The sequence below is a fragment of the Sminthopsis crassicaudata genome, chromosome 1, assembly GCF_048593235.1.
Source record: "Sminthopsis crassicaudata isolate SCR6 chromosome 1, ASM4859323v1, whole genome shotgun sequence".
In the NCBI taxonomy this organism is placed as follows: Eukaryota; Metazoa; Chordata; class Mammalia; order Dasyuromorphia; family Dasyuridae; genus Sminthopsis; species Sminthopsis crassicaudata.
This window is the reverse complement of record NC_133617.1, coordinates 509,631,573-509,654,538: the sequence shown is the minus strand read 5'-3', so window position 1 is coordinate 509,654,538 and position 22,966 is coordinate 509,631,573. Positions and strand designations below refer to the sequence as shown.

At 39.0% G+C, this 22,966-nt stretch overlaps 1 protein-coding gene across 1 annotated transcript in view; it reads left to right on the top strand.

Moving 5' to 3' along the window:
* Positions 1–7,473, top strand: part of ALKBH5 (alkB homolog 5, RNA demethylase) — a 29,933-nt gene extending 22,460 nt beyond the window's left edge. Inside the window, exons 4-5 of the mRNA XM_074281554.1 lie at positions 4,215–4,370; positions 5,485–7,473. Coding sequence (XP_074137655.1) covers positions 4,215–4,370; positions 5,485–5,662 — 334 coding nt within the window. The 3' untranslated portion in view covers positions 5,663–7,473. The remainder of the gene's footprint in view (positions 1–4,214; positions 4,371–5,484) is intronic.
* The last annotated feature ends 15,493 nt before the right edge of the window (positions 7,474–22,966 follow it).

The window sequence follows — 22,966 nt, the reverse complement described above, 5'->3', positions numbered from 1 at the left end:
GAGATGACTTTACAAAAGCTAACATGTATATCCATTTCTGGCTTTTCCATCAGATTGCCTCTACTATCACCTCCGTTCAAACCTCTGCAAGATGACTTCCAACCCCATTTTCCAAATGGAACTGCTTTTTCCAAAGATACCAGTATCAATTCTGATGGCTTTTCATTTCCTATCTTACTGATCTTTCTGCAGCACTTGACACTGTTGATCATTTTCTCCTCCTGGTTAATCCTTCTATTTTTATTTTTTTTTAATACTGCTCTTTAGAATTCATTATACATTGTTCTTTAGTTTTCTTTACTGAATATTAGCCGGTGTCATGCCCAATAATTCTGAGTACACCCAAAGCCACTGTCCTGGGCACTCTTTCTCTTTTCTTACACTTTTTCACTTGGTGATCTCTTTGGTTTCTATGCATTTTCAGGTATCTTCTTTTCCTGATGTGTGTACATATACATATATACATATGTGTACATTGCATGTGTCTGTGTCCAGCTCTGGTCTCTCTAATTTTTCATGGGAATTCTAGAACTATAATCCTGGCATCTCTTCCCTACCTCTCCACCTTCCAAACAGCTCCCTTCTACAAGATCTTTCCTATAGGCCCCCTTTTGTCCATTCACACAACCTTTGCTCCAGTTCAGGTCCTTACTTGCTCGTCTAGACTATTGGAATAGCCTTTCTGGCTCAAAGTTTACCATATTATTTTTCCACAAACTTTGTAGACTAGCCTCAACATTAATCCTCACATTCAATATTCCATCTCCCATTTTTGCCTTTGCATTAACTATTCCTTATGCCTGCAAAGCTTACCTCTGCCTCTTGGAATCAGCCTCTGATTTCCTTCAAGACTTAGCTGAAGAATAATGTTCAAAAGGTCTTTGCTGGCATCTCCCAGAACTGAGTGCCTTTCCCACTTTCCCACAAAAGTTACCCTAGTGTCTGGTGTGTGTGTGTGTGTGTGTGTGTGTGTGTGTGTGTGTGTGTGTGTGTGTGTGTGTGTTTGCGCTCACATGTATGCTTGTATATTATTTTAAAATAGTATTTGTACTGTCTGATTGCAGTTATGAGTTCCATTGTATTATATTGGGAGTATAAATGTCTGGATTCTTCTCAGATTAATTTCAGACTTCAAGGATGTTGACAGTGAATACTAAATTTACCTTAAGATTTGCAGTTGTGTGAACCTAGATTCATTCAGAATTGAGTACTGTAATTCTGCATATAGATATCAAAATGAAAACTAAATGGAATTGTATCAGATATAGATCTTAGTGCATTTAGGTGCATTAATAACAATTTTTTATACCTAGATGACTGATCATTTAAATTTATCTTTCAATAAGTAAGGTTTAAAAAATTATAAAATATATATGTAGTGTTATATGATATTGCCTATATTCCATATTACTGGGTTATTTTATATAAAATATATATTACATAATTATAAAAGAATATTATATAATAGTAGATATATTTTTAATTTTTTTTTGCTTTAACTTTATATTTGTGTCTATATATCTAGTGTTAGAATGTAAGTTCCTTAAGGGCAGAAATTATTTCCTCTTACCTTTTTTATCTAGCACCTGGTACAAAGTTAGCATGTACTAGCTTCTTAATAAAAGCTTATGATTTGACTGCAGTTGCTGTGTTAAATTATTGGAATAAAGATAAATATCCTTCTTTCAGGAGACTTTTAATTTGACCTTATTTGGACACTTCAAGAAGTCCTCCTGAAGTTGTTAAATTTTCTTATGTCTTTTCATCTATTATTGCATAGATTTGGTTCATTGTCTTCTGTTAGCAATAACTTAACTAACAGTGGGTTATTTGGGGCTGTGTCCAACATATCTAGGCTTCTAAAAGCAAATACTTGAATGTTTATTGTGGATGTAGGATCATTGTGAGGAGTAACCAAAGTTTTCAATGTTAGAGAAGGAAGGGATGAAGGATTCAATTCAGCAAACGTTAAGTTCCTACTTCAATGAGCAAGGCACTGGCTGTGGATGCTAGGGGATGCAAGGACAGGCATGGAACAGACATTCTGTTGAAAGAGACATGGCATACGGTACTTACCTTTCTACAAGGTAATTGAAGAAGGAGGAAAGCACTGATCAAAGCTGGCAAAGCAAATTGTCTGGTTTTTTAGATGAGCCTTAAAGGGAAGAAAGGGTCACAGGAGAAGATTTGCATCCTTGGGTACCCTAGGTCTGAGAGTGGGAAACATGTCAAGTAAAATCCTAAAGCAGGAGACAATTTCAGGTTCAGCAGTGGCTAGTAGACAGGTTTGGCTGGCTGGAACTTGGAAGAATATGAATATGAAGAAAAACGATGATGAAATAAACCCACAAAGGCAAGTTCTGGAGGTCTTTCAGTGCTAAGTTGAGGATTTTGTATTTTATCCTTGAGGTAGTTGTACAGTATCCACTGTAAAACTAGTTGTATTTCCTCTTTTTACAAAGAAACAGAAGAAACTTGCCAAGTCATCCAGCTAGTTAAAGGCCAAGTAACAAAGCTCTTTAACAAACATAGCAAAACTTATCAATTCAAACTTATATTCTTTCAAAACAACTCAGAATTTTGGTTTACTTTTTCTAGAACAGCTATTTCTGGGAGTAGTTTTCAGAATCTATAGTAAAAGCTTAGAAATAGTATCTCTGGAGAATTAAAAAAAAAATTAGTATGGATTTGATTTTTGCAACAACCAGGTATTAGAATAAAATATTTTAGTGGTACTATAAAGTGATGGGATAGATACAAGTCATCCACATCCACCAGAGGAGACACTTTCTGAAATGTCCCAAAGGAAATTTGCACCATCATTGGAAGAAGTATATAGGAATTACTGTGAAAAGGACACCTCTGATCTTGATCAATTGGCTTCATAGCCATGATTTTACAATGTGAGGGAATAGGAAATGGACCTTTGATCTTGTTGATGTAGGGAACTTTTCCTGGTGATGAACTTCTACCAACATAGGCTGACATTTTCTCTGCAACATGCCTCGAGTCCTGACAGACAAAATGGCAAATCTCAGATGATAAGTCAGTGTTGAAAGTCAACTTTATCCATACACTAATAACAAATGTAACTAGTAAATAAAATGTTTCTCATTTGAAATACTGCAGGCATTTTCTAAATTTCTAAGTGACTTTGCTTATCCCTGAACTGTGAAAACTGTAATTAGCAGATCAGTATCTGAGCTGTTCTTCTAGGTCATTCCACAGCATTTTCTCCATCCTGATCTTCCTGAACTTATTTGAAACATTTTCATACCATATTCTCAGTTTTTGCTTTGGAGGATATTCCATTTTTCCCATTTCTCAGATTGCTTCTTTGGGAGCTCCTGCTGATTTTGCTCCCTTTCACGTGTTGTTCTTGCATTTGCCTTGAAGCAGCAAGAAAAATAAAGTTGAAAAAGTATGCTTCGATCTGCATTTAGATTCCATTAGTTCTCTCTGGGGTGGATAACATTTTTCATCATAAGTCTTTTGGAACCATCTCAAATCATTGTATTGATCAGAATAGAAAAATTCACAGTTGATCAGCATACTATATTGCAGATATTGCATACAACATTTTCCTGGTTCTGCTTGTTTCATTTTGCATCAGTTCATGTAAGTCTTGAATATTTTTTTTTTGGGCAGTTCCACTTTGGGTTTTTTCCCCCCCATGTGTATTTTATTTTATTTTTTCTACATGTATATTAACTTCTTTAATACACATTTCTTTATGAATCATATTAGGAGAGAAAAATCAGAACAAAAGAGGGAAAACCATGACAGAAGGAAAAAAAAAAACTGAAAAAAAGAAATGAACAAAACATGTGTTGATTTACATTCAGTCTCCATCGTTCTCTCTCTGGATGCAGATGGTTTTTTCTATCCAGAGTTTATTGGGATTGCCTTGGATCACTGAACCTCTGGGAAGAAGAACCGGGTCTTTCATGGTTGATCATGGCACAATTTTGCTGTTACCATGAACAGTGTATTCCTGGTTCTGCTTGTTTCATTCAGTATCAGTTCATGTAAATTTTTCCAGGACTTTTCTAAAATTAATACTATTCCATAAGTTTTCATATATCATAACTTATTTAGCCATTCCCCTATTGATGAGCATCTACTCATTTTCCAATTCTTTGTCACCACAACAAGAGCCTGGCAACTCTTCTTTCAAAGAATCCTGCTGGTAACTCTTTGTATTGCATTTATAGGACAAGACTTGATGCTCCACGATTGGAAACGAAGTCCCTAGGTAACTCTGTGTTACCTCCTGGTTATACTTCTGATCGTCTATCAGGAAGCAACAGGGACCAGATCCTAAAACCAAAGCGGTCCCACCGAAAAGCAGATCCAGATGCTGCTCATAGGTATGGATTACATTGGGCTTTACCACGGCTTACCTTAATAGCATGAGTTTTGAAATAAAGGGAACTAAAGAAATCACAAATTTTAGAATGCTTTGGTAATTTAGTTCATATTTTCTTTCCAGGAGATTTTATAATAATAGTAAGAATGATGGCTAGCATTTACATATGTTATCTCTTTCAGTCCTTATAGCAATACTGGGAGGTAGGTAAATGAGGAAACTGAGACTGAGAGACTGTTAACTATCTCAGGGACACATAGCTAGTAGAGAGTCAAGTTTTGAACTTAGGCATCTTGACTCCAGAGAAGCACTTAAGTGGCTTACTGGATAGTGTTTATAAATCCAGCCTCAGACACTCATTACCTATATGCCTCTGGCCAGATCACTTAACCTCTTTTTCTCTTAATCCACAAAGAAAAAAAAGGTAAGCCACCTAACTCTTATAGTAAGGTACTACAACAGAACATATCCTAATGTTCCTGATTTTACCATTTCCATTTGGTTTAAAACAAAGAAATATAGTGTTCTTAAATAGTTTGGTATTCAGCTCTTTGCCGTATGTATAACTTCTTTAGAAGATGTAATTAAGATAGCTTTTATTGTTTGTTAAGAAAACTGTCTCTCTGCTTACATTTACATAGAATTCCTATAAAATTTATATTTCAGTTTATATAGTGCTTTTTTTTATGGCAGGTGACACAGCCAGTCTTGATTCCAATTTGATTCTGATTTTTGCACAGTAATTCTTCCTACCAACAGAATCACATCACATTCCTAAACTTTGACATTTTACAAAACATTAGAGTTTTTGGTTGGGGGGCCATTCATCAGCTGTGATCTAACCCATATTTCTCAAATGGAAAAACTTAGGCCTAGAGAAGGAAAAGGATCACAGATTTGGAACTGGGCAGGGCCTTGGATCATCTAATTCAACTCCTACATTTTAGAAATGAAAAACCAAAACTCAGAGGGTAAGTGACTTTCCCAAAGTAATGCTGCTAGTTTGAAGGCCAGACCTTACTCCTATTCAGTGTCTTTTCTGTATATGATACCAACTCCCAAAATAGTTTTCTTGCCCCCTACCTGTAATTATTCCTTTGTCTCTACCCTAATAGGCCACGAATTTTAGAAATGGACAAGGAAGAGAACCGGCGTTCTGTCCTCTTACCAAAACACAGGAGAAGGAGCAGCTTCAGCTCTGAGAACTATTGGCGAAAGTCTTATGAGTACACAGAGGACTGTGGAGAGGATGATGGGAGCCCAGCCCGAAAAGTGAAGATGAGGAGACACTGAGAAATGAGCAAAAAGACTCAAGCTGCAGAAACCAGCCTCCCTTCTGTGAAAACTTTCTTTGGCTGTTTCTCATAGCTTTTTTTTTTTTTTTTTTTTTTTTAAAGAGTTTTTTTCTTCATTTTAGGGCTGAAGAAAGGAACTGGGACAGGATCTGTATTTTTTTTTTTTTTTTTTTTTTGTTCACTTATTTTCCTGAATGGAAATGATATTGAGGCATCTTTGTTGCTGGGGAGCATTGGTTACCACCTAGTCAGATAGATGGGCACTTTGCCCTCATCAGGCAGATAAAGTTCAAGCTGTGCTAGGCTGTGTTTATTTAAAACACCAAAAATGTTTCACTGTTTCACTGCTGAAGATTCAAGAAATTAGTCCTTTTGCTTTAATTGTAAATTTTTTAAAATGTTCTAAATATATTGTTTGACCCCCAGAGTTTGAAACTTGGTCATGGCCTCTTCATGCTTTACCAACCTAGAATAGGGCTTGCTAAGCCCTAAGTCTCCTGTTGATTTCTTTTCTCTTAACCTGCCATTTGGTAACTGGAATCTTGAAGTTTGCAAATTGCTCTTCCTGCAACAGATTTCCAAGTTGCTTAGGACATCTAGCTAATAGCTTATATGGCCACTGCACCAAGCTCTGTTTTCTCCCAGATGTGCAGTTGTCATACTTCTCAACCAGTTCTTAACCATTCCCAGCAGCCCAGGAGAAAGGGAGTGGGAGGAAACGTGGTACTGGAACAGAGCCTTTTGCTTAAAATAGCATGATTTTGTTCATAGGTATCTCCTTTCATGCAATTGGACATATGTGTGAATATTTGGATAAGTTAGAGTCTTCTCATGTTTTGGTCGGTTTTAGAAATTTTTCTAGCAAGGAGGACTGATGTCCTTCCATTCTAGGGTTTGGAATATGGAAAAGTGTCATGGCGTGTGGTGGGTTTTTGTCTAATCTTTTTTGTCTTCGCTTTTTCCCTTCTTTCTTGATGAGGACCTAGCCTGGGAGAGGTCTCCATGTTACATGTTCAGCATTTGGCAGTCTATTTTCTAGGTCCCTTTTAAGAGAAGGCTCCTCCTTCTCTTACTTCCCTTCTCCCCCCACTTCCCCCTCCCCAAGGCAAGGTCTTCAGATGATATCAACTTTTGAAAATTCTCTTTTTCTCTCTTCTTTTAGCCTTTTAATTCTTACAGAAAGGGGGATTTCTACAGGTTTTCATGGCTTAGTGTTGGCCATGAGGAAAGATATGAGTTAGCTGATGGAAATTGTACTTCACCTGAGATTTTTTTCTTCATCAGCTTCTTGGGAGAGTTGTGAGAGTTACAAGTAATGGAAAGAGCCTTTTTAATACATTTTTAAAAATAAAAAAAAAATAAAAAAAACCTTTAGCAACTTTCAATGAGTCAGGCCTATTAAAACTGAAGTCTTAATCATTTTGAACTGCTAGGAATTCTTAGTAGAAACAGGGCTCCATTGGCCATAAAGATGACTCAGGAGAAACCTGACTCCTGCTGCTAAGACCTTAACTTTCTTTTCCCACCTAATCCTTCTCTGTTCTGTCCTGTTGACTTAACTTGTCTGAGGCCTTGAAGGCTCTGGAGGTTTGGGGTCTAGTGATAAATTTAGAACCCTCTTTTGAAATACAAATTTAAAAAAAAAAAACTTCTCAGATTTTGATTCCTTGAATCTGGATTTAAGTACTAAAGCAGTTGCAGCTTTATTTTTTTTACAGCTTTTTTCCCCAAAAAAATTATTTGTAGTTTTGTGTGTTTGGCACTTTGCTATGATCTGTGTGCTCTACAATAAAAACAAAATCTAATATATTTTGAAACATATTGTCTGATGCTGTCCTAAAGAGTGACTTTATTTTGTTAAGTTCCCTTTCTCTACCTTACCCCTTTTTGAAAAAGGGATCGGTTCCCTGTCAGTTTGTGAGGGTGAAACCATACTGCCTGCATGTAGCCGAAGAGGATCCTGGCACCCAGGACAAGTTAATTGGTAGTGTCTAAGTAGTCTGCTTCACTGAAGGAAAGAAAAGATATTGTTTAGATAGTTTGAATCCTGACTGAGGATGGAGCACTTTGTCTCTTAAAAGGCTTACAAAATCCAGGCAGGTTTAGGGTATATAGTGAGCCATCTCTGTAAATCCATTGCCCCATGACATAAACACCACTCTCAGAAAATAGCATCTTTCTCCTGTATCCATCATGGCCCCAGGTGACCCTTACTGGTGGCTTGCCAACTACAGATTATATCATAGTGATGTTTATCCGTTCTCTAATTACCTAGGTCTGGGGTCCTGACCTACGTGGCAGGTGGTTATCATTTTCTCACCCTCCTTTGATAGAAGAAGTAAGGAAATAAAACAGTGATTGTTCTAGGAATCTTCCTCTTTCAAGTGGGAGTGCTGGATATCACCAAACTCCAAACTATTCCATAGAGCTACCTGACACACAGATAATAGTTTGGCTAGAGAAGAAGGCCTTTCCAAATAGACCAGGACTTGGAGTTTTTCTAGATAATTTGAGAGCCGATTTGGTAGTGTCCAGATGGTTCTCAATCATTTGATTTGTATTTGGGTCTAATGAAATGTCCCATTCTTCATCTCCCATCTTTTATTTAGTGGACCTAAAGTTCTAGAGATGGGGAGACTCAGTGTCTCTTGGATAAACCAAACTCAGCCATGTTGTTTGGCTGTGCAATGTTGACAGGTATGAAATCTGAACCAGCAGGTACCCTAGTACCTTCTCTTCTTTGCGGACTCTTTAAGAAACATTAGGAGGATTGGAATCAAAGGGGAAAGGGGGCAGCAATGGGTTGACAGCACTGAGAGTTTGAATTTTAGAATTCAGTCAGACTCTTACAAGCTTAGAATTAAACTTTTGTGTTTCTGCTCACAAGGCCACCTACTTCTCAATCTTCCCCTAGCTTCTAGGGCATGAATAAGACAGTTCACTTAAAAGTTACCAAGAACTAACTGGAGGCAGGGCGGGAGAGCAGCAGGTAGGACAGTATGCCCACAACTTCCCCTGGTCTCTGTGTGCAAGTAGCAGGGGAGTGATGGCACAGGCCCCAGTTTACCAATATATCGACTTCAGCAGCAAAGGGAACCCTGCAGAATGAAAAAGACTCAAAACAAGTGAGTCCATTTGTCTGGTCTCTTCACAGCAAAACTGTCTTGGAGAGCAAAGGAAAGATTTTCCTAAGCAACCTTGACCCACTAATAACAAGAGCCTTAGCAGTGAACATTCGGACTGAATTAGATCAGATCTGGGCTTTTACCAGATCCATAAAGAAGAAAAGGGAGAATTAAAGGCTCTGACTAGAAATGTCTCTGATTCCATTTGTGTGGGGGATTTAACAGAACCATTAAGAACCTTGGCTTCTGTCAGCTCTAGAGAACACAGTGGTACTGAGGTAGACAATGCTCTTCTCTCTTTTTGATCTCTTGACCTTCCCCTTCCCCAGCTCAAAAATCTGGTAAAAGCTAAGTATTTCTAATTCCAACTGGGGAAACAAACCTCTGTAAAAATCCAGACTTGAGGGTTTGACTGTAGGATAGGAGCCCACAATTGGGTAAGAGGGTTATGTCTGGCACTAGCCTGAAGCTAGGTGGCTTCTTAGGCCCTGGAAGACAGCCTGACCAGCCAGTTTTCCTTAGGCCTTGTGCCCTGGGTGGAGAAAATGTCAACTTTCAGGTTGGATTGTGAAGAACTCAAACTTGCTGTCATCTTGGCCTTCTTTAAAATATCAAATGCTACTTTCCCCTCCTGCCTTGCAAACTTCCTTTTGATGAGCCCTTTTCTTACAGCTGGACACTTGCTGAGAGGAGCAAGGGAGGGATGGGTACAGTCCTTTAAAAAGAACTTTGTTACAAAAGTGGCAATATTTATTTTCTTTAATATTTCATAGAAGTATAGTTTGTTACAGAGCTATACAGTGCAAGACCCAGACGCACTGCAATTGAGGGGATGCCTGTTGGGTATGGGGCAGCTTGTTATTCTAGATAATTCTGAAAATTAGCTGGGCCCCCCACCGTTTGTATAAAATGTTACATTTAATGTAATAAAAGCAGGAAACACTGACCTGTTGTATGTGTGATTTTTTTTTTTTTCTGAACAGAGGCATCTGTCTCATAATTCTTTGAGGTCTCAACTCTTGATATCCTCTTTAGTTGGAAGCCAAGGAAAGTCAAAAGATAAGGTGGCTTTTCCAAAGGTAGGGATCTATCCATAATATTTAAACACTACAGGGCAGCCCCAATATAAATTAACACTGAAGCTGGCAAACTGTGGTTTGGGGCCTTCCATCACATGCAGGTTTTAGAGACAGATCCTCTAGTCCTGAGTTTTTAACCTTTTCTGTGTGGGACTCCTGGTGATGCCCCTTCTCATATTGATGTTTTTAAATGCATAAAGCAAAATGGAATTACAAAGGAAACCAATTATATGTTAAAATTTGTGGGGGGAAAAATTTTAAGTTCCCACATTCCAGGTTAAGAACCTCTGCTAGTCCACCCCCTTGTTCCAAGGAGATGGAAACGGTTCGGAGTAGGGCCGGAAGAAGGGACAGACTTGGACGGACAGAAAAAAGGTCAAACAGGAAAATGTAGACACCACGAGGGTCCAAAGTGGGCGCCACGGAGAAGAGCACGCCCAGCGAGAGCTGAGGGGAGATGTGGGCGGTGCTTGGAGGAAGGGGAGCACACAGAGGGAGGAGCCAAAGCCCGCACCGGGCGCCGAGGCGCTGGGAGGCGGAGTGCGGGCCCGGGGGAGGGGCTGGAGGAGGAGAAGGCGCGGCCCTCGCTGGGCGCCTTTGGACGCGCTGCCTCCTCCTCGCTGGCTCCTCCGCGGGCCCTCCCACTGATCGGGGCCTCTCCTCCGGGAAGTCAGGAGACCAGGCTCACAGGCACAAGTGGGAGGGCGCTCCAGAGGGGAGCTCGTCAGATCGCATAGAGTTAGGGCTTGAAACCCGGGCATTTTTGCCTCTGCCAGAATGAGGCAGGTTTTGTATTCTCGGAGGCCCTGGACTTTTCTTCCCCCCCCCCCGCATGCGCGTGCCCGCGGGGACAATCGGGAGGAGAGGCTGGGGACTGCAGAGGTGTAGCCCCACCCTCGCTTCCCCGGGCTCAGACTGCGAGGGAGCGGCGGCCTGCCCACCCCGAACTTCCCCTTCTCACGCACGCACGCACGCACACAGGCGCTGGCGCTTGCGTGCAGCTACGGCGCGCTGCACCTTCTGCGGCTCGCGGAACCCCTCCGCAGCTGTCACTCCCTTGTTCGGCGCGCTTGGTGGGGGAGGAAATGGGGGGCTGGCCCCGATCACGCTGCTCAGCCCCAGAGCGCTGTTCCCCATCCCGCCGGCGGTCCCTCAGGGATACGCGGGCAGGCGCTACCGCCGAACCTGGTGGGGAGTCGGGGCGCAGGGAGGACAAGCCACAAACACCCTGGCTTCAAGAGGTCAGATAGTCCAGAAGAACTAAATCGCCAAGAAATTCAGGGCATTGGTGGGCGAGGGCCCCGTCTGCCGCGGTCACGCCCGGCCCCGGGTCCGCGCGGCCGCGGGAGCTGGGAGCCGGAGCCCTGCCGCGCTTGGCAGGAGCAGAGCGGGGCCCGCGCCCTCAGTGCCTCAGGAGACCGGAGAGACGCTAAGGGAGACACGGGGGGGTCAAAAGCACCCGAGTTCTGATCCGACCCAGACACCAGCACTGGAGCGAACCGCTCCACACTTCTCAGCCTCAGTTTATGCATTCACCTGTAAAGTCGGGATAATGGGGCCTACCACAGGTGGCTTTGAGGGTCGGACTAGATAACGTATTAAACATGGTTTAAAACATCATATTTGTGCTGGTTCTAAAGCCACCATTTCTTCACTTATTTTCGTGTCCACCGCTCTTCACTCTTTGTGAAGTGACGCTGCTCTTAGCGCCCGCCTCCTTTCTCCACAGGTGTGTGTACCCGAGCTTATCTTCCAAGGCCACGGGGTCCTTAGGTCTCCGTACTTGGTAAGGAAGTCACCTGTGCGAGTGAGCCTCGGGATTGTGTCACGGGTTTTCTCCAGTTCTTGTTTTCCCACACCCAAGGGACGTCTTGGCGTCTTCGCTTGAAGCTCTTAGAACTGCACAGCATTCCCCTCTACTCTTTATCCAATGTTGTGTTAATGTCCCCACCACACACTGATTCTGAAGTGAGTTCCCTTCCAGATTGTTTCATCTCTGTTGATAGAATCATTCTCCTTCCCTTCTTTCTCTTTTACTTCCTTTTTCTCCTTTTTTTTTTTCTTTTTTTAGCTCAATAATAATCATAGCTTTTTAGATAATCCGTTTTGGTCCTGCCACGGTTCTAGAACTCCAAACACCAACCCCAGTCACTTTCCCTCCCCTCCCCAGCAGGGATTACAGCCACCATACCGGCCCCAGTTTCATTTTTGCGATAACATAATTATTCAAAAAAAGCCCTTTTTATTTGGTGTTTAAATTCAGAATTTTTTAGAAAGGATATATTCATATCATATAAGCATGAGGCATATTATTCCTCTGTAATGTTCTTCAGGGCATTTGTTGCCATCTTCCATGCACAATTTTGCATTGAAGTTATTAAGTCCATCTATCCATCCATCAGTCTATTTATATCTATCTATCATTTATCACTGGGCAGCTAGGAAGAACAGTGACAGAGCATGCAGCCTGGTAACAGTTAGGAAGACCTGAGTTCAAACCCCAGACACTTACTAGCTGTGTATCCTCAAGCAAATCATTTAATCCCATTTGCTTCCATTTTCTCATCTGTAAAATGAGCTGGAGAAGGAAATGACAGACCACCCTGATATCTTTGCCAAGAAAACCTCAAATGGGGTCAGGAAGAGTCAGATGTGATTGAAAAACAACATAGTCATCCATGTATGTTGACCGACTTGGAAGAATTCACAAAATCTCAGTTGTCAGAACAGAAGAAGAATGCCCTCTGCAGCGCCCCCAAGAGTTCATCTAGTTTCCATCTCGTGACTTTTAGCAAAGGCAGCCCATTTTACTTTTAGATGGCCTAATTGTTAGAAATGTCTTCCTTAGATAGAGCCTGAATCTGTCTTTAAGAAAATATCGGATCTTAGGTTCTTTGGAGAATTCCTGTACTTCATCCTCTGCAGCAGACAAGGACAAGTATGCTCTGGCCCCTAGTGTCTCAGGGCCAGGCCAGCGCTATTATTCTGATAATAGAAATTCCATATTTCTCATATGAGTTAAACTCAACATCAATACTATTCAAGAGTCCATTAAATGGCAAGCCATAGAACTAAATATTCAACAAATCAATAAATGCAACAGTTCGCAAAATCAACTCAATGACATTACTTTGTAAGAGAATGCAAACTGGAAAACCATATGATAATAATTATAATAATAGTATATATATGTATGTGTGTGTATATATGCACATATGCATATACACACACACTCAGGTGGTACAGTAGATAAAGTGGTGTCTGGAAGACTCATCTTCCTGAGTTCAAATTAGTCTCAGATACTTACCAGCTGGGTAACTCTAGACATTTAATCCTGTTTGCCTCAGTTTCCTCATCGGTAAAATGACCTAGAGAAGAAAATAGCAACCACTCCAATATCTTTGCCAAGAAAAACCCAAATGAGATTTCATACACAACTGAAAATGACTAAAGAGCAATAATATCATCTATTTGCCAGTTTCCCCAAGATACGACAAACTAGGATATCCAAAATTGTAAGCCCTGGTAGAGAATCTCTCCAGGTGCTTCTACAAATATTTGGGGCCCAATTTTAGACCAGAAAAAGGCCTTACGTGTAACAAACACCCTCCAGTTCCACTTTCTCAGACCCGGCTTGTTACATCTACCCTCAGGATTCAAGGGGGTGTCCCTGAAAGTTTGCGGAGTCTCATCACATCCCTGCCATTGTTAGAGACACTTAACTAATTCTCCAGTAACTTTCAATCACTCATTGGATAGCTTTCACAAAAGGCTATTTATTTTAAAAATACAGTAAAAGCAAAAGCACAACCTTTCCCTCTAATACCTTGGGTCACTCTCTCCTATACTCCTGCAGTCTCAGTGAGGAGAAATCTCATAACCCAGTTCCTGCATGCCCTCCTTCCCACCATGGCCATGTCCAGAAGCAGCCAGAGTCCAAAACTTGTTCCTTGTTCTTTGGGACATGAATGTGTATTTCCCTGCTCCCAAGCCCCGAGTTTGAGATGGCTTGTGTGCCCTCCTAACAGCCTTTTGAATTCAATAGGACGTGAGACTCCATTGTATGTGCAAGAATGTTTGTGGCAGCCCTCTTTGTAGTGGCTAGAAACTGGAAATTCAATGGATGCCCATAAGATGGAGAATGGCTGAATAAGTTGTGGTATATTAATGTTATGGAATATTGTTGTTCTATAAGAAACGATCAGCAGGATGATTTTATAGACGTCTGGGGAGACTTACGTAAATTGACGCTGAGTGAAGTGAACCAAGAGAACACTGCACACAGCAACAAGAAGGTTATATGATGATGATGGATGTGGCTCTTTTCAACAGCGAGGTGATTCTGTTTCCAATGGTCTTGTGATGGAGAGAGCCATCTGCACCCAGAGAGAGGACTATAGGAACTGACTGTGGATCACAACATAGCATCTTCACTCTTTTTATTCCTGTTTGCTTACATTTTTTTCTTATTTTTTCCTTTTTGATCTAATTTTTCTTGTGTAGCATGATAATTATGAAAATATATAGAAGAATTGCACATGTTTAACATATATTAGATTACTTACTGGAGGTGGGGGGAAGGGAGGGAAAAAATTTGGAACATAAGGTTTGCAAGGGTGAATGCTGAAAATTTTGCATATGTTTTGAAAATAAAAAGTTTTAATAATAATAATTTAAAAAACAAATTTATAAGTAAGAATACATGTCATTCTCCAATTGATAAATGGCCAAAGGATATGAACAAACAATTTTCAGGTGATGAAATTAGGCCATCTATAATCATGAAAAAATGCTCTTAATCACTATTGATTAGAAAAATGCAAATTAAAACAACTTTGAGGTACCATCCCACATCTCTCAGATTGACTAAGATGACAGGAAAAAATAATGATAAATAATGGAGGGGATGTGGGAGAAATGGGACACTAATGCAGTCTTAATGGAATTGTGAAATAATCCAACCATTCTGGAGATCAATTTGGAACTATGCCCAAAGGACTACAAAACTGAGTCTACCCTTCAACATTGTCTCTACTGTGTCTGTATCTCAAGGAAATCATAAAGGAGGGAACAAGACTCACATGTGCAAAAATGTTTGTAGTAGCTCTTTTGGTGTTAGCAAAGAATTGGAAAATGAATGGATGCTCATCATTTGGAGAATGGCTGAATGAGCTATAGTATATGAAGATAATGGAAAATTATTGTTCTATAAAAAATGATGGAAAGCCTGGAAATATTTACATGAATTGCAAAACAATCAGAACCAGGAATACATTGTACACAGTAATGCAAGAATGAGTGATGATCAACTATGAAAGACTTGGTTCTTCTCAGTAGTTCAGTGATCCAAAGCAATCCCAATAGACTTTGGACAGAAAAAGCCATCTACATCTAAAAAAAAGAACCAGGGAGATTGAATGTAAATGAGCACATGCTATGTTCACTTCTTTTTTCTGTTGTTTTTTTTTTTTTCCTCTCTCTTTCATGGTTTTTTGTTCTGATTTTTCTCTCCCAACATGATTCATAAAACAATATGTATTAATAAATAAATAATTTGCAAAATTACATTTGTTATTTTGTTGGTGTTAGGGAACTCCTGTGAGATGACTCTTCAAGTACTTACTCTACAACTTAAGCGTTTAAGAGACTTTACAAGGACAGTGGTCTCCAAAGTATGATGTAGAAACCCTAAGGGATATCTAAGATCATTCACTACAGTGACAGAAGTTCTTCTATTTATATTTTTCCCTAAAAAAGAAAAGATTCATAATGAAATTAAACTATGAATGGCTCATGAGATATTTTGAGGAAAATGTCGAAGTCCCATGAGAGAGGAGAATTGATTATGTTTTCACTTGTTTGTTCACTTTAAACATATCTGGAGAAATGGATTTACAGATTGTATTATCTATTTTTAACTAAAGTTACCCACACAAAATGGACAAGAGTCTGGAAAAGATTCCTGTGAAGAAATTGTATATAGAATAATATACTAATAATGCAAAAGAAGTGAACAAGAAAATAGTTGCACTTTCTCTTCTACTCCTGGAAAGAGGTCTTCATCAGAAACATTATGAAGCAAAAAAACAATAACCGTCTAATCAGATCTGATGAGAAGTCAGCCAAGAAAATTCAAAATTACCAAGGTGGTTACTCAAAATATAAATTTATATCCACTATGGTTAATGCTGGTGCTCCCCCTAAGTATGTATTGCACCTTGAGATATTGATTAGCTTGTGGTACTATGAAACTATTACAATTACCAGGACATTTTAGAGCTAAGTTTTTGTTGTCAAACATGATGTGTCACCAACAAAGACTCTTTAGCAGCTATATACTTCAAAAATTTGTAAACAGGATTTTCTAACCTACTTTAAAATCTTTCCCTAAAAAAAAAGTGAAGTTTTGTTTTTAATTTTTTGTTATTTTGAACTTGACAATCATAAAAGCAGTTCCATAAATAAATAACAGAGAGCGTAGTGTGTCTGAAAAGATGAATCTCTTTCATAAAGCTTGTTAGTTTTAAGTATATATAATAAATTCAATACATTAATTTCAAAACTGTCCAGCTTAGATCTTCCTTTGAACGTTTCTATTCTCCGATGTGGCCACTAGGTGACGCTCTGTGCCAGGAAAAAAAATCTTCGTTCATCTGGCATCAGATGCTGCCCTGTTTGTTACCTTATGCAAGTCATTTAGTCTGTCTGCCTCCGTTTTATTCCTCTGTAAAATGGGGCTAGCAGTAATACTTAACTCTCAAGGTTGTGAGGATCAAGTAAGATAATAGTTAAAAAGTGCTTAGCACTGTGTGTGTACTCAGTAAGCACTATGTAAATGTTTGCTATAATGATGGTTTGTAAAGCAATTAGCATAGTGTCTGCCTGGTACTTAATAAATGTTTATTTCCTTCCTCCTTTTCTGGGCATTTTTAAATGTTTCAATGACATTCTTTTCTGTTTTTCTTTTTGGGGGGAGGGGCATCTATTAATATCATTATTGTCCTTTCTTTCCCCCCTCCTCCATTAGAAGAAATAAACAATGAAGCAAGAGAAATCCATGCATTGACTATATCTAAAAAATATATATCTCATTCTGCACTTCTTGTCCATTATCTCTGTCAGAACTGAGGAACCAACTTTCCAGGGATATTGGTTATCTAGAGTTAATTAGCCTTTTTAAGTCTTTCATAATTGTTTTTTTTTTCCTGATCATATATGTATATTAACTTTTTAAATACACATTTCTTTTTTCATTTTGTTAAAGCTTTTTATTTTCAAACATATGCATAAATAATATTCAACACTCACCCCTGAAAAACCTTGTGTTCCAAATTTTTTCTCATTTTGTTCCCTTCCCCCTTCCCCTAGTCAGCAAGTAATCCAATATGTATTAAACATGTACAATTCTTCTATACATATTTCCATAGTTATCTTGCTGCACAAGAAAAATCAGATCAAAAAGGGAAAGAATGAGAAAGAAAACAAATGCAAGCACACAGCAACAAAAAAAAAGTTAAAATACTATGTTATGATCCACACTAGGTTCCCACAGTTTTCTCTCTGGATGCAGATGGCTCTCCATCACAAGGCCATTGCAACTGGCCTGAATCACTTCATTGTTGAAAAGAGCCACATCAGAATTGATCATCATATAATGTTGCTGTTACTGGTTACACATCTCTTTATGAATCATATTGGGAGAGAAAAATCAGGACAAAGGGGAAAAACTATGAGAGAAAAAAAAACAAACAAAAAAGAAGTGAACATACCAGATATTGCTTTACATTCAATCTCCATAGTTCTTGTTTGGCATGCAGGTGGCATTTTCTATCCAAAGTTTATTGGGATTGCCTTGGAGCATTGAACCACTGAGAAGAACCAAATCTTCACACAATTTTGCTATTACTGTGTACAATGTATTCTTTTTTCAAATTTTATTTTTTATTATAGCTTTTTATATACAAAACATATGCATAAGTAATTTTTCAACATTGATCCTTGCAAAACATTCTGTTCCAACTTTTCCTCTGCTTCCCCCCCACCCCCTGCCCTAGATGGCAGGTAGTCACATATATGTTAAATATGTTAAAGTATATGTTAAATACAATATATGTATACCTATTTATACAGTTATCTTGTACAGGAAAGATTGGAGTTAAAAAGAAGGTAAAAATAACCTGAGGGAAAAAAATGCAAACAAACATTAACAGAAAGAGTGGAAATGTTATGTTGTGGTCCATACTCATTTCCCAGTGTTCTTTCTCTGGGTATAGCCGGTTCTGTTCGTCACAGATCAATTGGAACTGATTTGGATCCTCTCATTGCCAAAGAGAGCCACCTCCATCAGAATTGATCATCATATAGTATTGTTGTTGAAGTATATAATGATTTCCTGCTCCTGCTGATTTCACTCAGCATCAGTTCATTTAAGTCTCTCCAGGCCTTTCTGAAATCATCCTGCTGGTCATATCTTACAGAACAATAATATTCCATAATATTCATATAACAATTTATTCAGCCATTCTCCAATTGATGGACATCCACATAGTTTCCAGTTTCTGGCCACTACAAAGAGGGCTGCCACAAACATTCTTGCACATACAAGTCACTTTCCCTTCTTTAATATTTCTTTGGAATACAAACCTAGTAGTAGCACTGCTGGATCAAAGAGTATGCACAGTTTGATAACTTTTTGAGCATAGTTCCAAATTGCTCTCCAGAATGGCTGGATGTATTCACAATTCCACCAACAATGTATCAGTGTCCCTGTTTTCCCACATCCCCTCCAACATTGTGCATTACCTTTCCCTGTCATTCTAGCCAATCTGACAGGTATGTAGTGGTATCTCAGAGTTGTCTTAATTTGCATTTCTCTGATCAATAGGGATTTGAAACATCTTTTTATATGACTAGAAATAGTTTTAATTCCTTCATCTGAAAATTGTCTGTTCATAGCCTTTGACCATTTATCAATTGGAGAATAGCTTGATTTCTTATAAATTAGAGTTAATTCTCTATATATTTTGGAGATGAGGCCTTTATCAGAACCTTTAGCTGTGTACTATGTATTCTTAACTCTGTTTCACTTAGCATCAGTTCAAGTAAATCTTTCCATCCTTTCTAAGATCAGTTTGTTCACCATTTTTTATAGAACAATAATATTCCATTACTTTCATATACCATAACTTATTCAGCCATTCCCCCAATTGATAAGCATCTTCTCATTTTAGAATTGGTTTTCTTTATATGGCACTGAGTAGAGAGGCAAGGTAGGGCACAACCTATGTAGATTATGTGTATCTATATGGATCTCTCTAAATATAACTGGAAGGAAAGTATAAATAGATATCTCTAGACTGTCCTCTACTCATTCTTTTTTCAAGTGACACTTTAATTCCTTTCTTGAAGGGAAGTAGAAAGTTGGGAACAAAGGCTGGTAATTATATCTATTTTGCCCCTAAATATTGTTAGTCTGGAGGAAATAATGTTTTTCATTTTAAATTCAATTTTATTTTCAATTCCAAATTACCTCCCTTTCTTCATCTCTCCATTACTCATTAAGAAGGCAAGAAAAACAATACTTCTTATACATGCTTCTGGCTTCCAGCTTTGAGAGAAAAGACATGTGGCTCAAGAGTCTCTTCAGCCACATCTAGGCATACTCATGTGGACACACATAATCTAGCCTACATGGGCACAGCCCACCCCACCCTTTCCTGCCCCATATAAAGAAAACCAATTTTGAAAGTCTTTGGGAGTCTGAGTGATACAATGACCAACCTTGACTCCAAAGGACCAGTATCACTGGAAAGGGTGCTTTCCCAACTTCTGAGAGAAAGACATTAGACAAGAAGAACAGAATGAGACATACGCAAATGACATTATAGCATACAAGCTAGTGAATGAACTCTCTCCTGGAATTGAGATATCCCAGCTCATCTGAGAGTCCCAAACTTTTATGGAAAAGTCTTTTCTCTTCCCAGAACTTTTCTCTCACTTCAGAGACCTCTCCATGAAGAAAATCTTGAACCACATTTTTTTTCTCTCAAAAATTAAAGTAGGTGCTATTTATCCCTATTTTACAGATGAAGAAACTGAGGCAGGCAGAGGCTACAAAGTCACACAGCTAGTAACTATTTGAAGGAGGCACTGAACCCTGAAAAGGTCTTCTTTACTTCAAGATTAAAGTTTCATTTATTGCACTACATAGCAGCTTATATTCCAAGTGACTAAAGGCTAACTTTGAGTATAAGCACTTTTGATTACAAACATTATGAAAGCAGAGTCTACTTCATGGTTTTGTTTGATTTTTAAAATTTTTAGCACCTGGAACAAGGTCTTCCAGATAACAGGTAATTTGAAAATGGTTTCTTGATTTGTTGAATGGTTAAAAGGCTAAGGCTAACACTCTTTATCAGAACCATGAATGCCTTGACCCAAGCCCACATTTCAGGTCAAATAGTTTTAAGAATGGCTTAAGTGCTTAGGGAGATAGTTCAAAGCCAGACTCAGAAGCTTCCTACTTGTGATCCTGGGTAATCATTAATTTCTGTCTGCCTCAGTTTCCTCAGTTGTAAAATGTGGATAATAATCATACCTGTCTTGTGTAGGGTTATTGTGAGGGATCAAATGAGATATTTGTAAAGTGCTTGGCACTTAGTGGGTGCTTAATCAATGCTTCTTCCCTTCCTTTTGTGTTTGAGTGAAAAATTCAGAAACCATTCTGCTTTTGACCCAGGAATTCACCTCTGAAACACTGTGCAATGGTAGAGAAATCATTCACCCTCTCAGAGTTTTAGGCAACCAAGCAGTAAACTTAGAATCAACCACTGAATTTTGCATCCAATCCGATACTCTTTTTGGTCAGGAGAAACTTGAACTGAACACTCATACCCAAATCCCAGTCTAAGTCACTTTGTACATCAGTATTAGTCACACCTTACCCATTTCGTTGCTTCTGAAAGGTAGTGCATGTCCAGACCTAACAAATCACTCCTTTCTGTGCCCCAAGACAAGCATGGGGTGGCTCAGGAACTATACCACGCCTAACCCCTCTGGGAAAACCAGGGATGGCTACTCACAGTCAACAGAAAAGATCCATCAGTGAACAATTGAAAGAAATAATCAGTTGCTCTGGCTGCTCTGGGAATCCCATGAGAATCACAAGAGCAGAAATTTGGAGCCTTAAGGAGTCTTAGAAGTCATCTAGTTTAACAATGAGAATGTTAATATGAGGCAACCTGCCCTCCAAGTCACTGGAAGAGCCAGGATCCGTTTATATAGTGGTTTAAGTCTTGCAAAATTATTTACACGTATTATTTTATTTGATCCTCACAACAAGTCTATGAAGTAGCTGCTGTTAATATCATGATTTTATATATAGGATCCTGAAGTTACTCAAGGTTAAGTGACTTATACAGTGCCATACAGGTGGGAAGGTCTAAATCTGGCTCGCCCCAATTCCAAATCTAGCATTCTCTTCAAAACTCTACTTGGCTGCTGCAAGGATTACATCTAAGTGTTTTGCTTGTGAATCCAATGCTCTTTTGCAGCACTATGATACCTTAAAGAGATCATTGCGGTCTTCATGGAAGAGGCAATCCTCTTTGAAGGGTGAGGAAAGAGATTTATCAGTGGCTAGCCTGGAGAGTGAGTCAGGAGGTACAGTGGATGAGGTTGAAAAGGCGAGGAAGAGCCAGACCAGGGAGCAGCTCTGGATGCGTCCGTGGTCCCCGGCATTCCTAATTCATAGCTTCGGTCGTTTGGGACATTAGAGTCTGTTCTCACAAGTTTCCTGCTTGTGGTGCTCTTGCCAACGCCAATTCAGTGAAGAGCAACTCCTTAAGGTCACAGATAAGAAAGAGACAATATGATGGCCATTTTATTGGCCTCAGGCTAAAAACAAGAAAATTATTGTAAGAAGATACTGCTGACTAAATGTCTAGAGAAAAGGCCTGTAGGGAAGAGAGTTACACTTATGTAATATACTTGTGCTTCAACATATCCATGATTTTGTTAGTATGTCTAAACCTTCCACACCTTAGTGGAAAGTCTTCATTAGTCAAAAATTCTTTGCATTGTCAATAGCAGGCTGAGAAAATTGGAATAGTGACAGAAGAGGATTAAAAAGAGAAGTTATATCCAAAGCCCCGAATTGCCTATTCATTGGGATATGGAATTCCCAGATGAGCAAACTCCTTTTATCAATACAGATCAGTCTATTCTAGACACCTTTTGGTTTTAAAGAGTTGTCTGCAGTTCCAATGGACTTGTGATAGAGAGCCATCTCTATCCAGAGAGAGTTCTGTGGGGAATGAGTGCATGGATCACAAGATAGTGTTGTTTTATTGTTGTTGTTAATGTTGCTGGCTTGCTTTTTCCCCCCTTTTTGATCTGATAATTGTGAAAAATTATAGAAGAATTGCACATGTTTAACATATATTGGATTACTTGATGTCTAGGGAAGGGGGTGAGGAAAAGGGAAGGAAAAAATTTTGGAATACAAGGTTTTGTAAGGATGAATGTTGAAAATTATCTTATGCATATGTTTTGAAAATAAGCTTTTTTAAAAAATAAAATAATGATTGCTTTATAAAAAAGAGTTGCCTAAAACTCTGAGAGGGTGAATGATTTCTCTACCTTCACACAGTGTTTCAGAGGCAAATTCTGGGTCAAAAGCAGGTCTTTCCACTATGCCATACTGTCTTTCAGGTCTAAGGGCATGAGGTATGAATTATGTCTCTAATAATGAAGCTTTCTTCTTTATGGAAATTTGTACTTGTCTAGATATAATATTAAAGCAGATAGATGGTACAAGGGATAGAGCACCAGGCCTGCAGTCAGGAAATAGTCTTAGACATTTACCAGCTATGTAACCCTGGGCAAGATATTTATCTCTGTTTGCCTCAGTTTCTTCATCTGTCAAATGAACTAGAGAAGGAAAAAGTAAACCACTCCAGTATTTTTGCCAAGAAAACGGGATCACAAAGAGTCAAATACAATTGAAAATGACTTAAAAAAAAAGACATGTTATTAGTACAATTCTTTTTTTCTCCCTGAGACTTCCAAATACAATATCTACTACTTCCATCTGAGCTT